The 15,558-nt window shown below is 48.6% G+C and overlaps 1 protein-coding gene across 3 annotated transcripts in view; it reads left to right on the top strand.

The window, feature by feature from the left end:
• Positions 1-146: 146 nt before the first annotated feature.
• The window catches only part of NUP155 (nucleoporin 155), a 35,985-nt gene continuing 20,573 nt past the window's right edge, over positions 147-15,558 (top strand). For 2 of the 3 annotated variants that reach the window (XM_061557884.1, XM_061557881.1), the window contains exons 1-15: positions 147-319; positions 2,430-2,600; positions 3,190-3,321; positions 3,890-3,986; positions 4,845-4,915; positions 5,916-6,008; positions 6,562-6,719; positions 7,977-8,082; positions 8,878-9,043; positions 9,814-9,911; positions 11,053-11,205; positions 12,201-12,301; positions 13,496-13,666; positions 14,067-14,177; positions 14,999-15,093. In XM_061557884.1, the coding sequence (XP_061413868.1) occupies positions 2,438-2,600; positions 3,190-3,321; positions 3,890-3,986; positions 4,845-4,915; positions 5,916-6,008; positions 6,562-6,719; positions 7,977-8,082; positions 8,878-9,043; positions 9,814-9,911; positions 11,053-11,205; positions 12,201-12,301; positions 13,496-13,666; positions 14,067-14,177; positions 14,999-15,093 (1,715 nt within the window). In that variant the 5' untranslated portion in view covers positions 147-319; positions 2,430-2,437. Of the gene's footprint in view, positions 424-2,429; positions 2,601-3,189; positions 3,322-3,889; positions 3,987-4,844; positions 4,916-5,915; positions 6,009-6,561; positions 6,720-7,976; positions 8,083-8,877; positions 9,044-9,813; positions 9,912-11,052; positions 11,206-12,200; positions 12,302-13,495; positions 13,667-14,066; positions 14,178-14,998; positions 15,094-15,558 lie in introns of all 3 variants that reach the window. The other variant, XM_061557883.1, reaches the window with a different exon arrangement.

The following is a 15,558-nucleotide window of genomic DNA, read 5'->3' as shown; positions in this document are numbered from 1 at the left end:
GGGGGGGGGGCAAACCCCTCGCGCGGTTCCCGCCAAAACGTCACGCGGATCGGCGGTGGTGGGTGGGGGCTAAAGCCGCGTGGTTGAAATGCGCCGCCGTGATTGGCCGAGGGCGATTTCCTTGGCCAGCCAATGGGAGGCAGCGAGGGGGGCGCGGGTGCTGTGGGCAATGCGAATGGCGCCATTGAGGGGAAATTGAATCAACTAGAAACTAATTTAAACTTTTATTCGCAAGTTTGGTACGTTAAATAACCAACAACAAAAAAACGTGAGAGTATCGACACGAAAATTAAGCGCGGCCACGCGTCTCGCAATAAAGGTACAGCTTTAACATTTTGAAATTAACGAGTGTTGGATAATTTTAAAGGCCTTGTTGGGATATAGGCCTGGTGGGTCCTGTGTCATCGCGTGAGTGCTGCACCGGTAAAACAACTTTTGTTTTTACAAACGTTTACAATGTTTTCTTTTTCAGATACATATTTACCTCAAAAATGTAATTTTTGTGCGGTGTTCGTGTGTCCGTGACCAAAAACCACCCGCTGGAATCTGGGGCGCTAAGCAGTAGTTAAGAGTCGGATAGCGCTCGGATGGGCAACTCGTGCGGGGGGCGCGTTTAGGATACTCTGTCATCATTGTACTGCACCTCATGGTCTGTTGTACTGCACTTCTGTGGTTACACGTCTATTTGTGCCACCCCCCCCCCCCCCCCCACTATCTTCACTAACCCGCACTGATCAGCGTGAATAATGTGTCAAATAACCCACGGCACGGAGCCCTTCATCCAGCAGTGGATTTGCAGCTGGATGAGATCGATACATCTCAATTTGGAGCTCTATACTCTTAGGTTTTTTCGGTAAAGTCACGTAGGTAAAAATAAATAATAGAAATAAAATTATAAATAGTGATTTAAATAGTGATTTGTAATTTTATTTTTATTTTTATTATTTATTTTTACCTACCTGACTTTACCGAAAAAACCGAAAAGTATGAATCCTTGCAGTCACGAAAGCTTCAAATCTCAATTTGGAGCTCTCTGTGAGCAGTGCACCACCTTGACGGAACGTCACGTGGAAGAAGGCACTGCAGAACTACTACAGAGCCTCCTTCAGCTGCCTCTCATCCACGTTCATGTTGTGCACCTTCTCGCATGCAGTGCAATTATTTTTTAATAAGTCCTTGTACATACTGTAGCGTCATTCGTGTTAATTGCATCCCGCTAGTGTTTTGTCGCATTTTAATCCGGAAAGAAATGTTTATCTTTCGATTTAAAGCTTTCGTGACTGCAGGGATTCATCTACTTGGTTCTTTCGGTAAAGTCACGTAGAAGGGAAATAATAAAATAATATAATTAAAACGCTATAAAATTAAATTCTCACGACGTTTCGGCCACAACGCAAACAGCCGTCCTCAGGTGAAGAACAAGGCTGTCGGAAAGATAGCGTCCGAATGCGCCTTAGTCAAGGCGCTCTCCTCCTCTAACCCAGCTTAAATATACGCTGCCAAGCTTGGTTGTGTTCATTCAGACGCTGTCTTTCCGACAGACCTGTTCTTCACCTGAGAACGGTTGCTTGCATTGTGGCCGAAACGTCGTGATAATTTTATTTTATAATGTTTGATTTTTTATTATTTTATTATTTCCCTTTTACGTGACTTTACCGAAAGAACCAATAAATGTTTATCGTTCGCAAAAGCTGAAAATGCGTATAGAAACACACTTTGGGTTACCCAACGTGCACGCGATTGTTTAAAACTACACGTTAATGACCCTGTGATAACACAATTCGCATTTACCACGCAAGAGTTGAGGTCAGTTTCGTATTGTACACTGATCCCATGTTTACGCTTCCCGTCTTCATAAATAATATTATGAAAGTAGATGTGTGTGTTCATTCGTACTGATAGTAACATACTCTGAGTAGAGTGGTGGTACATTGGAATCCCGTCAGTGGCGAACATCAGTGGCGAGTGGTGAGATGTTAACTACCTCACCTGGTATACAGGAGGACGTCGTGGGTTCGATCCCAACCCTGACGACGCCTGCTGTATGTTTGGAGTTTGCGTGTCTCTTTCCCCGTGGTCGCGTGGATTTTTCGCCTGGTGCTCTGGTTTTTACCTCCACATTTAGAATCAACGTGCGTTTAGAGGATTTGGCTGATATGTTCACGTGATAAGCCACCTACCTGAGCTATAATTTGTGGTCAGGTAGCTTCTGAAAAGAGCTATATAGCTCAGTGGGCCTTAGCTGGTAAAATAAAAATACAAAGAAATAGAACCGATCCTGCCCTCCACCCATCAACACTGACCAGCGTGTTAAAGTACGGTCAAACAATTTCCCAAGACCGATCATGGCATTGGGATGCCTGAGAATGAATGAATAAATGGCTGCAATTGATTGAGTAGCATAATCCACGGTGTCGTTGCGTTGGCAGGTGTTGTCATGGCAGCGTCGGCGTTGGCTTTTGGCGGTGCGATGATGGTGCCAGCGGGCGGCTCGGCCGTGGCGGTGGCGCTGGCAGCGGCGGCTCGGCACGTGGAGCGAAAGCTGATGGAGGAGCGCCTCTATCCTGAGCTCTCGGAACAGCTGGGGGTGCCCAACCACAGTGCGTTTGGCCCAGTGCGGTCACATGGGACACGGAGAGCACAAACGTCTCCACACACACCTCGCAGCGTACGTTGCCAACCAATTAGCACGGTTGACTACGTACGGTGCGAAAGCAGTTCATCATATTCTTGGGTTTTTTCGGTAAAGTCACGTAGGTAAAAAAATTTAATTATTTTTTATTTTATTTAACTTTTAGTAATTTTCATTTTTTATCTACGTGACTTTACCAAAAAAACCCAAGAATATGAATCCTTGCAGTCACGAAAGCTTCAAATCTACAGTTCATCATACATACCTACACAACGGTTCTTGTTTTAGCCAACTCGAAAAGTCCAATTAGGTTTGATTTGTTTGTGTTTTCTCTCATAAATGTGACTTTCTTGGATAAGTAAATTAGATTCGTATTATTAATTATATTCAGGGGGGTCCTGCATAGGAATTTTGACCACTCCTTCCTTATAAGAAGGCGACAGCGCTCAGAAATCCCATTGCCTGGATACTGAGAACTTCTGCGACATCTGTCACGTGACTATCCTCGGTGTCCCCCCCATCCCATCACCCCCTGCCCTCTCCTGCGCGTGCAACAGCAATGGCCACGGTGTCAGGAATGAACGAGTTGGACTACCCGTCCCAGGCGCCAGGCGCCATGCTTCACCCACCGGAGGTTGGCGCCATCAAGAGGGTTCCACTCCCGCCCGAGCTCGTGGAACAGTTTGGCCGTATCCTTACGCCGCGAAAGTGTAGTCCCGCGGTTTAGGTTGCGTTGAGGGGGGTTGGTGGTGTGGAAGGGTTAAGCGTTTAATAACTCGCATAAAATAATGAGGGACATAATTTCCTAACTTTGTGCGATGAACAGTTTATGCTGTTATTTTGGGGGGAAACTTGCAGTTTGTATTTATTTATTTAGTCATTTTTCTCTGCCAAAAAATGTCAGCGTAGTGTCTATCAATGTAATTATTTGCTCCAGATTTCTAGAGTCGACGTGTCTTTACTCAAGGGAGTGCTCCACAGTGCTCATGTCCTCTTCTGAGGATGCTGCTTGGAATATTAAGAACAAAAGATTAAAATATGAGTTTCTAAAACTCAATCTGTACACGCTGTATGCCAGACATCTATCTGCTACATTGCCGACATCCACACACACTATTTCAGCCAAACCTTGCAGGTCCCGGGGGGTTTTACATATTCCATGTATGCATCGCGTGATTCCGTGCATGCATCACGAGCGTAAAATTAGCTTCGTAATTGATAAAGTCCATGTTCTCCTTAATGTGCCTAATGGAATAGACATGCAGTGTAACTGCATGCTGGGAGTGTTCCCTGAACTGGGTCGTGCCTGGCTAACCATCGACAATGACATCTTCATGTGGAACTACGACGATGGGTGAGGTGCACTGGGAAATGGATCACTTGACAACATAGTAACTTAACTTCATACTCCCGTACCTTATACTTTCTTTACCCTTACCTTCCACCAGGTATGAGGAGTAAGCTTTTAAGATACACACCTGGCAGCCTGTGGGCCAGACGCAATCCACAAGTAACCTCCCTGTTTTAAAGCAACGTTTACATGATTATCTTTTGGAAGACCGATGTCCATAGTTGTGTATTCTCCCGATCCTAATACACTTTAAAAAAAAATTATGCAGCCCTCGAAGGCTTTGTCGCTGATGGGACACTTAATTTTACATGTGAAGCGAGTATGTTTTGTTAATACCATTATACACAACGACAGTCATAGTTGTGTTGTATCATGTACCAAAGCTTTAGGTGCATCTTACATTCCATAGCCTCTTGAAATCTGGAGAATGTTTTATGTATTAAAATTATTGGATATTTGCTTAAAGCACGTAGACTTTTACGAACAATATCCATAATAACTGTGTCATTAAACCCGCCATCGCCTGATACAGCCAATTCGTGAGGTTTATCACGAAATAAAAAGTGCCAATTAGTGACTAGTTCAGCACACCGGTGTGGTGGAGAGTAAACTAAATGGCACGTTTTGTTTACGTAACAAACCTCACTAATTGGCTGTGTCGGGTGGTGGTGGGTTTAACAACACATTCATATATATGCGATCTAACCCCAAAAACCTGAACACTGGTCCCTCGGTGAACAGTGACATTGGTTAACGAACGTTGGCATTTTCGTGGAACGGATGAACACAAGCGTTACCCGAGGGACTACTGTATGATTGCATCTCTGCTGTCGTTAATGTGCGTGTCTTGTTTGTTCCCAGCGGTGACCTTGCTTACTACGATGGCATGAGCGAAGCCATCCTCTGCGTTGGGCTCGTCAAGCCCAAGCCAGGTGAGCACTATGGCAATGGGAAATAATGATTTCACAGCCCCTCGTAACTGGTTCATATGATTCCAAGAACACAGGATGAGATGTTACTTTCCTTTGTGCAAGCAAGAGTTCATGAATAGTGAGCCGAGTGAAATTTGGGGAGCGCATCGTCAGTAGTGTACCTTTGGTTCCTAGGGTGTTTCGGCCTTTCACACTATACACCCTCCCCAAAGGCGGCCAGCGACAGGGTGATCAATCCTACGCTTGCGTCCCATTCCCAATTAGTCATAGGAGTTGCCTTGTTGTTGATAGCCAACATCCCAGGGGCCTCGCTTGCACAATCAAATCTTTAGCAGTTTATTTTACATCCTATTAAACAGTGTCCATTCTTAACACTTTTATTGACACTGTTGCCGCTCGATAGCAATGTGGTGCTGTGGAGAGTGCGAATGTGCCGATGTTGATCATGTTCATAAGATTACGGTAGCAGAGGTGGTGTGATGGTGGTGGTGACGCTGGGTGGTGCGATGATGTGATGCCGATGGTGGCGCGTTAACGGCGGTGACGTAGCCTAGCGGTATGGCGTTCACTGCTGGTTCTGTTGCAGAGGTTCACGGTTGGAATCCAGTGGCCACCCTGATTGTTCCTGTGGGTGTACTAATCGTGATAATGCACACTGCTTCACAGTGAATGTTTAAATATCCTCTGACGTCATTGGCAAGAGTAGGCCGTTGTGTGCCAACGTCGCAGTATACATTTTCCAGATTCGAAAAATACCTGCAAATTACTCGTGTGGAACGATACAAAGCGATCATCGCTATCTACCGGCAGACTTTTAGAAATGAGACTCCTGGTGTCTCTGGGTTCTCACCTGGTTCCACAAAATATAAAAATATACTAAGCTAATATGGTTATGCTGCTGGACACCATGTTGGTGCTGTCGACAATGCTGCTCCAGTGACTGGCGTGACAGCTCGGCGCTGTGTTGCCACCTGTAACGCCGTCCTTCTGCATGGTGCAGGCATCTTCCAGCCGCACGTGCGCTACCTGCTGGTGCTGGCGACGCCCGTGGAGATCGTCGTGCTTGGCATGTGCGCACCATCGGGAGCCCCAGGTGAAGTAAAACTCGTGACCAAACGAGTGAGTGAGCGATAGGTCTGTGTGCCACACCCCAACATGTCAAGTGCCTGTCTCCATAGGTGAAACGCTCTGTGTGTGCATGTGTGTGCTTGCGTGCGTATGGAGAGCGGTAGTGTAGCGGCTAGCGCGCTACGCTACGAACCCAGCAAAGTGGGTTCGATTCCTGCTCACGGCCAACACCAGTGACGATTATCTGTAGCGGTCGTGGGTCTCCCCTTGGTCGACTCAGCCTGAGTACCATGTATGGTATGTTACATTGCCACTGGGGAGACAAAGGCGGCGGGGCGTGGTGCTTGCCACCCACCCTCGCGTGTGCTGTGCCGGACTTGATAGGTGCTGCTCGCTAACAGCACTTGCCCCAACAGTCTGTTAAGGCTATACGGGGATCTTTGAATGCGTGAGTGCTTGCCGCTATGGGAAGCGATGGTACAGTGGTTCGGCCTTTCCGCCAGCAGCGGCAAGAGGCACCAGTAATCGTGGTGTCTGTTTCGCAAAATAACAGTTGGTTGATGGTGTGCCCACTGCAGGTGATGGGGGAGCGGAGGGCGAGGGGCTGCTGCTACTGCCCGAGCCCATCTACTCGTTGCCCACGGACAACACGTACTTCCAGGCGGTGTGCGGCACCACGACGGGCCGCGTCTTCCTGGCGGCGCGCGACGGATGCCTCTACGAGCTCGACTACCAGGTGCCCCGCCACCAGACGCGTGCACGCTGTCCCCGACCGTGCGCTGGTCTAAAACTAACTAACTCATGGTTACTTTGATGTAAAATGCAGTCTCCCAACTATTATCCACGAGGTCTTTCTGGCCTGTTAATGTGCTCTGAAGAAGGGCCATTGCTGGAAATGTTGCCTGTTATGCATATTTTTTTCTTGGCCATTGGGGCATTATCGTTTCCTCCAGCGATATCCCCCTGCAGCTCCCTTTCCACTTCGACTTCGGCTTTCTTTGAGGCAACTTTCATCCTGTTCAGTGACATGAAACAGCTGTTAAGATGTTCAAACACCAAATTGATACCTTTAGCAAGCAATGAAGTCGGCATTAACATTGTGGTGAACATGCAAAAAACATGACAAAGACAGTGCACATATCAGAGCATTTATAGCTCGGGTTGAGTAGCTATTTGGTGTTTGAACATCTTAACACCTGTTTTATTGCCAGAAAGGGTAAAACCTATTATTTTTTCATGCTTTGATACTGGCAACAAAGGTCCCATGATATTTTACATCCCGTCAGATCGTGGTCTTACCTCTTCACGATCCTGTGTAGCCAGTCACTATTCTTTCCTGGTCACATGTCTGAAATATTGCAGTTTTCCTGACCCTTGGTAGCCTTGCTTTTACACCCTGGCATTTATTAAACCACCGGGGTGGAGGGTGGGGGAGGGCAACCTACGTGCCGGATATGGACCGCAACTTAATTTCGCTCGGCCTGTGTCCACATGAAGCCTACTGCTTTGGACAGGCCCGCACATATCTTTGTTCCATCACTGCAAGCACCTTTGGGCGCCACTGTGGCGAGACATTAACTACCTCGCCTGGTATGGAGGAGGTTGTGGGTTCGATCCCATCCCCTGAAGCATGTTGTGTATTTGGAGTTTGCATGTTCTCTCCGTGGCCGCTTGGATTTTTCTCCGGGTCCTCCGGTTTTTCCGTCCACATTTAGAATCGATGTGCGTTTAGAAGATTTGGCTGCTATACATTTCCACGTGATAAGCCACTTCGTTGAGCCATCATTTGTGTTGGCCAGGTCGCTTCTGAAAAATAGCTATTTCGCTCAGTGGGCCTTACCTGCCCGGTACAATAAAAAGAATAGTTCAGCTTTTAGTTACCTGGTCTAAACCATGACCTAAACACCTGCCTTGGTCTAAGCCGTGCTTTCCTCTTGTGCGTGGTGGCTGGCGTTATGTGCGTGCTCTGCTCCTGCTGCCGTGGCCGGGATAGGCCGAGGCCGGCTGGTTCAGCCACCGTTGCAGGAAGATAAACCACTCCAAGAGCTTCCTGTGGGGACTCATGCCCTCGGTGCTGCAGTTTGGCTTCAGCGAAGAAGGTATTGGGCACACATACACGCACACAGACGCATTGGCTACACATACATAGCAGTCACACACAAATACACAGCAGTCTGCACGCACACAGCATTAAATTCAGAGTCCATACCCACACGTGCACATTGACCACCGTTACGGTAGTTCATACATTTACACGTTGGTCTATGCACATTATCCACACATGCACATTGGCCACACACACTCACAAAACAACGATTCCCCATATAGCCTTAACAGACTCTATATATAGAGGCCAGCACGGTACACGAGAGGGTGGGTGGCCAGCACCATACCCGGCCGCCTTTGTCTTCTGAGTGGGGATACTTAAACACTGCACCAGTTAGTCATTTGAGGTTGAATCGATCACGGGGAGGCCCAGGACTGGTTTAGATTGTCGTCATTGGTATTGGTCGCGAGCTGGAATCAAACTCAGGTCTCCGGGTTCATAGTGTAGTGCACTTACCACTGTGCCAACGCTCCACCTTTGGTTTATACTTATTCACACATTCACTTTGGCCACACACACACATATACAACAGTCCCACATACACGGCATCTGTACACACTCATGCAGTGGTCTCGACACGTACACACATTACTCCACGCACACACTGGGTCCCAAACACTAACATTCCTTCCTACACACAGCAGTTCACAGCACACTGTTCCACACGCATGAGCGCATACATACACACGCACACACTTGCCGCACACTATGGCGTACTCGCGCACAAGCGCAATCGGGCATGCACGCACGCGTTTGTATTTTCTCTAAATGCCCAACACGTGCACAGACCCCGTGGTGCAGATCGCCGTGGATGACTCGCGGCACGTGCTCTACACACGCACGGAGCGCGGCTGCCTGCAGGTGTTCGACCTGGGCGCCGATGGGCACGGCATGACGCGCGTTGCCAGCCTCTCGCACAGCAGCATAGTCAACAATGCCGCGCACGTTGCCAGGTGTGAAGGGGTTGATGGGTCGCGTGGAGTTTGGCGTTCGTGTGTGTGTTGTTGTCTTGGTGTCAACTACTGTGTCAAAGTAGGGGCACAGCTGGTGCATCTTCCAGTCATCACAGTCGGTCAACCCATGGCACCTGGGTCTGTCCCGTGACCTGTCAGTGAGCCTTCGACACTTCACCTGGCCTCAAAGTGCACCTGGCCTGGCACAGGCACCTGTGGTGACTCACCGCCACTTAGTGGCGAATGGCAGGTATTGGTATTGGTTGTCTGTTTGGTACTTTCACCTTAACTGGCACTTCAGCAAGCGGTCAGCGTGCTGAGCCACGACCCCATTAGACCCAAGTTCAAATCCCACTCACGTCCTACGTTAGTGATACATATCTGAATTGATCCTGCGCCTCCCCGAAGTCAGCTCGGCATTAAGAATTGGTACCTGGTGCGCCGTGTAATTATCAGTACTGGGGAGATAAAGGCAGCTGGGAGTGGTGCTAGCCACACACCGCTCTCTCCTGTGTCATGCCGGCATGAATATAAACGCTGAATTAACATTGTGCCCAATGTTCAGTTGATCAGCATTTAAAAACGATTCAATCCACGGACTAAGACTTGACGAACATGTTGTCTAGCCAAGGGTTAAAATGACACATGCGAACTTAATGGCGACACTGGTGTGGAGAAAGTTGTCATACCTGCTGCTGCGCATTGACGCATTGAGGTTCTAGGAAAGAGGACTAGTGTGCTAACGACACGATGTCCGCGTCGCTCTGCAGATCGGTCGACCGTTCCAACTTCAAACCCATCATCCACATCTCGGCCATCGAGAAGTCCGAGTCCCTCAACTGCCACCTGCTTGCCGTCACCCACACGGGTAAGCGGCTGCCGCAAGACTGCATGAGGAGCGGCGCACGGATTACCGCGGTTATTACTGGCTGTGGGGCGCCGCGGTGGTGACATGTTAACTACCTTGCCTGGTATACAGGAGGTCGTGGGTTCGATCACAACCCTAATGCCTGTTGTATATTTAGAGTTTGCTTGTTCTCTCTCCTCTCGGCCACGTGGCTTTTTCTCTGGGTCTTTCGGTTTTTTTCCCTCCACATTTAGAATCGTCATGTGTTTAGAGTATTTGGCTGCGATGAATTTCCACATGATGATAAGCCCACTTGGCTGCGCTATCATTTGTGGCCAGGTCGATTCTGAAAAATAGATGCATAGCTCAGTGGGCTTTTCCTGGTAAAATAGTTTAGTTTATTGTGTTTTTGAGAAGGGTTGTTAATTGTTAATCGATTAATGAATTGATACGCGAATCCATGTTTTTGTAACGATTGAACCGATCGGAACCCATTATTACAGCCCATTGTCTTTTTAGTGCCAGATATAGGCCTTAACACACTGTGGTCATGGGGCTTTTTTCACTGTACTCCTTGCTGGTCATTGCGGATATGTGAGGTTGGTGAACTGGTCATAACTTATTTTCTTGGGTCTTTCGGTCAAGTCACGTGAATAAAAATAATAGATCACGACTTTTCGATCGCAGCACAAGCAATCGTCTTCAGGTGAGAGAGAGCTAGTCTTAATTTCTTGAATGCGATTATCAATAATGCAAAAAAGGCAAGATAAGTGGTTTAGTAATATTTGTGTCAGTTCTGCGCTGCTTCTAGGCTGATACAGCCTTCAACGAGTAACTGGCGTGGTGTGTAGACACAAGCACTGTGGGATTGGTTCTGACCATACCATCCCTTCCCCGTGTCTCTTACCGGCCTTAATTCAATGCCCGATCCATAAATATACGAAGGAAACATCACAGCGATACGCTCCAGTGCTCCTGGGGCGGTTATTTGGCTTGACCACCTAAATCTGAAGTTGTAGTTGTTGCTCTGCATCTACATCAGCAGCCGTATGAAAGAAGAAGACCGGCCTTAATAGATGCTTGCCAAGAGCATTTGCACGGACAGTCTACGGCTGTACGGGAGATCGTTGTAAATTTGTCTCGGTGTTACATCTGTCCCCAGGCGTGCGCCTCTACTTTGCCGTGCGGCCATTCCACGCGACACAGGACCGGCCCAGCGGCCTGTCGCTCGTCCACGTTCGCCTCCCGCCGGGTTTCTCCGCCAGCGCTGTGTCCCAGAGGCCGGCGCGCGTCCACAGAGCCCTCTACAGCCGCGGTGAGGATGGATTTGGACGCGGCCAGGAGTTGGTTCGTAGTTAAGGCTACGGTCACACGGTAATCACCCCGGTGTGCGTCTACCCATCCCCCCTTTATGTCGTTTAGCAATTAAGTCGCCACGGTAAGCGAGATGTTAACTATCTCGCCTGGTATACAGGAGGTCGAGGGTTCGATTCCGAGTTTGCACGTTCTCCCCGTGGTCACGTGGATTGTTATGTGTGCTTCGGTTTTTTCCTCCACATTTAGAAATGTGTGTTTTGAATATTTGGCTGGACTAAATTTCCATATGATAAGCCACTTCGTTGGACTATAATTTGTGGTCGGGTCGCTTCTGAAAAATTGCTCAGTGGGCCTTACCTCGTAAAATAAAAAATAGTTTAGTTAATTTTTTTATTAGTACCAATACCCGATTATCGTCGCCTCAACCCCGCGCTTACATCGCTGACAGCATTGTCCGTCCTTACACGTATCTGTCACCTCTCAGCCTCCGTCTCCACCTTACCCTTCAAATGCCGTTGATGCACGTCGTTTCGATATTCGTCGCACTGTTGAAGAACCCATGCCTGACTTAAAACACGTATTACTGTATTTAGTAAAAATTCACGGATGAGGAGCGGGAAAATAAGTACTTCACGGATAAGGCGGCCGAACGTAGCCCCGAGCACACCACACGCTCGTGTGCTGTTCCCATTCTGGTTTTACGAGGTACATTGTGCTACGCACCCGACAACCCGAGTTCGATTCCTGCTCCCAGCCAGCATCAGTGATGAATATTTAAACTGTGCCTCGGCTAGGTCGGCTCAGCCTAAATAAATACCTGGTGCGGTGTGTTAAACATTTGCAACTCGGGAGACAAAGGTGGCCGGGCCTGATGCTGGCCAACCCTACCCCTCCACGTGTGCCGGCCTTCAAAGCCTTTACTGCTTGCTAACAACACTTGCCCCAGCAGTCTGTTAGAGGCTACAACGGGGGGAATCTTTGTGTGCTGGGCAGGCACACTGCTACTGGCGGCTGCGGAGAGTGAAGACAACGACACGCTGTGGTGCATCGACAACGCCTCCTACCCGTTCCGTGGACAACTTATGGAGTCGCAGGTATTATAAACAAACAAGAAACTATTAAGCCATGTTTTATTTTAGCAGGTTAGCCCCCGCTGAGCTATATGGAGCTCTTTTTCAGAAGCGACCTTGCCGCCACAAATGATAGCTCCAACGAAGTGGCTTATCGTCACGCGGCCAAAAATACTCTGAACGCATGTTTGTTCTAAATTTGGAGGGGAAATACTAGAGGACACGGAGAAAAATCCACGTGACCGCAGGGAGAGACAACATGCAGACTCTAAATATGCAGCAGGCTCAGGGTCGGGATTGAACCCACGACCTCCTGCATAACAGGCGTAGCAGATAACATCTCGCCACCGCGAGGAAGGCTCAACCAGGACACATGGTGAGCTGGAAAGACCCTTCACTCTGTCAGTTTAGTTTTGTTGGCCTTCGTTTGCACCTCCAATTAGCACGGTTGGCTACATACGGTGCGAAAGAAGTTTAACGTACATACGTACGTCACATGGCCATGCCCACTCAGCCACACTGGCCGAGCTAACACAGTGAGTGGCCTCCTCGCTCTTTCTGATTTAGGCTTTGTCTACTGCTCATAGCCCCCCCCCCACCCTTTGCCTGCATCATGACTTGAGGATGAGGTTATCGTATTTGAAACTTAGGCCAAAATCCCGATTTTAGCAAATGCTCGTGGTTTGTGGCGTACGATGTGTTGTGTACGGTATGTTGTAATGGAGCTGTGTTTTGTGGTGTATTGTGCTGTGGATGGCTCATGGTGGTAGTGTATGTGTAGCTCGTTTTCACTGGTTATGGTGTAAATTTCGATTTAAAGCTTTCGTGACTGCAGGGATTCATCTTCTTGGTTCTTTCGGTAAAGTCACGGAGAAGGGAAGTAATAAAATAATAAAAATAAAACATAATAAAATAATTTATTATATTATTATATTATTTTATTATGTTTTATTTTTATTATTTTATTACTTCCCTTCTACGTGAATTTACCGAAAGAACCAAGAAGATGGTTATGGTGTGTTGTGATGAGTGTGTGTGCAATAATGTTGTTGTGGTGTGATGTGGTCTGTGTTTCGTGTTCATACTTAGCGTCCGCTGTGTTGACACGCTTATGTCTGTGTGCAACCTGTGCTTGCTGTGGTTTGTTGTGGTGCGGCTTGTGTGTCCGTGTAACTGTGTTATACTCGGTGTTGTTGCTGCTGCTGCTGTGCCGTGCAGGTGACGATGGGTGCGGAGGTGCGTGCTTGGGCGCTGGAGTGTGTGGGTGGCGCCCGCCCTGCCCGTGGCATCACGCCGCTAAACGGGGACCGCGTGCCGCACACCGAACCTCCGGCCGTCGCGGTTCAACACGCCACGCCGCCACCACGCTTCATCCTTCTCTCTGCACAGGTGGGAAGCCACCCGTGCACCTGGCCAACCCTGCTGAGATTGTGACGATGATCATGACGGTGGTGTTGGTGGTGATGGTGATGATGATGATGGTGGTCATGATGGCAAAAATGATTATGGTTGTGGTGATGATGGTGATAAAGGTTGTGTTTTGGTGATGATGTGAACATTGATTATGATTGTGATGATGATGGTGGTGATGATGGTGATAATAGTGATTATATCGGTAATTATGGTGATGATGCAGCCTCCGATTCTAACAAGGGTGACGTCGACGATTGCGACGATGTTAACGTTTTTGGTTGTGGTAGTGATAATTGATGATGCTCTTGGTGATTGTTGTTGCTAATTATCATGCTCATTATACCCCCGTCCCATCCTCCATCCGTGCTGACTGCAGGGAAGCTACCTTTTCCAGAAGCTGCGGCCCGTTGAGCAACTGCGACATCTCCTGGTGAGCGCCGCCGGTGGCGAGAGCGACGACCTGCAGCGCTTCTTCCAGCTGCACCACGTACGTCCCCCCCGACCCCTGACCCCTGACCCAATAACCTTGCATTCACTATGACTAGGCGCGTAACAATTTGCCCTCTTTGCCTGTGATTCGATGAATCGTCACCATTTGTGAGGGTCTTGGTTTGATTCGGGAATGGATTATTTCTCATCTCTTTTGTGCTGCCTTGTTCAGTACTTGCCGCCTCGTTTGTTTTGTGTTGTGTTTGTCTAGCCCAAGGGGTTGGCAACCTCCGGCTCTCTAAGGACTGCATATTGACGTTATTTATTAAGGAAGACCATCGTCTCGTATTCACATGCATTGCGGCTCTTGAAATATTGAGGGATTTATTTTTTTTCAAATTCGAAAAAAATGGTTGCTCTTATTATTTTGGTTGCCAACTCCCGGGCTCGCCTCTATGTATGTTGAGCTTCTTTTGCACCGTACGTAGCCAGCCGTGGAAGGACAACAAACTAAACACAAAAAACACTTCTAAAGAAATGAGTTTTCATTCTCGATTTGAAAGTGCATAGCTCCGGTCGCTTCCAAATATAAAAAGAGCGTTCCAGACGGCCACAGAAGCGGAGGCGGCGACTGTCTTTGTTCGACGGCTAGCCTAAAGCCGCTGCTGCGAGGATGTCCGCCTCTTGCCTGTTTAGTTCCCCAGCTGTGTGGCGTGTGTCACACCCGGTGTACTGACCGTGGCGTGACACTCGGTGTACTGACTGTGGCGTGTGGCACACTCGGTGTACTGACCGTGGCGTGACACTCGGTGTACTGACTGTGGCGTGTGTGACACTCGGTGTACTGACGGTGGCGTGTGGCACACTGGGCATGTGCAGGAGGACCAGGCGTGTGCCACCTGTCTGATTCTCGCTTGTTCACGGGCGGCGCACGATTCCGAGGTGTCGATGTGGGCGGCTCGAGCTTTCTACAGGTACGTGCGCCCCGCATGCGGAGGGTGTGTATATGTGTGTGTCTCCCACACATAGGAGATGCGTGTGTCACAACCTTGCGTTACAACCTTAATAGGTGCCACAACAGTCTGTTAAAGGCTACACAGAGGGGTTCTTTGGGCATATTCATATGCATGTGTGCACATGCAAGTGTTGTGTGTTTGTGTGCACATGTGTCAGTGTGTGGTGTTGGCCACCCACCCACTCGTGAGCCGTGCCGGGCCTTCATAGGTGCTCGCTAACAGCACTTGCCCCAACAGTCTCGTAAGGCTAGACGGGAGAGTCTTTGTCTTTGCATATATGTGGGGATCAGTAGTGTAGCGGTTAGCTCGTTGCGCTACGAACCTGGCGATCCGAGTTCGATTCCCGCTCACGGCCAACACCGGTGAAGATTATTTGAACCGGTCATTTGCCTTCCCTAGTTCGACTCAGCCTCAAATGAGTAC

The sequence above is a fragment of the Lethenteron reissneri genome, chromosome 24, assembly GCF_015708825.2.
Source record: "Lethenteron reissneri isolate LAM-NWPU_2019-01 chromosome 24, ASM1570882v1, whole genome shotgun sequence".
Classification (NCBI taxonomy): Eukaryota; Metazoa; Chordata; class Hyperoartia; order Petromyzontiformes; family Petromyzontidae; genus Lethenteron; species Lethenteron reissneri.
The sequence above is the reverse complement of the archived record's forward strand: the minus strand, read 5'-3'. Positions and strand labels throughout refer to the sequence as shown.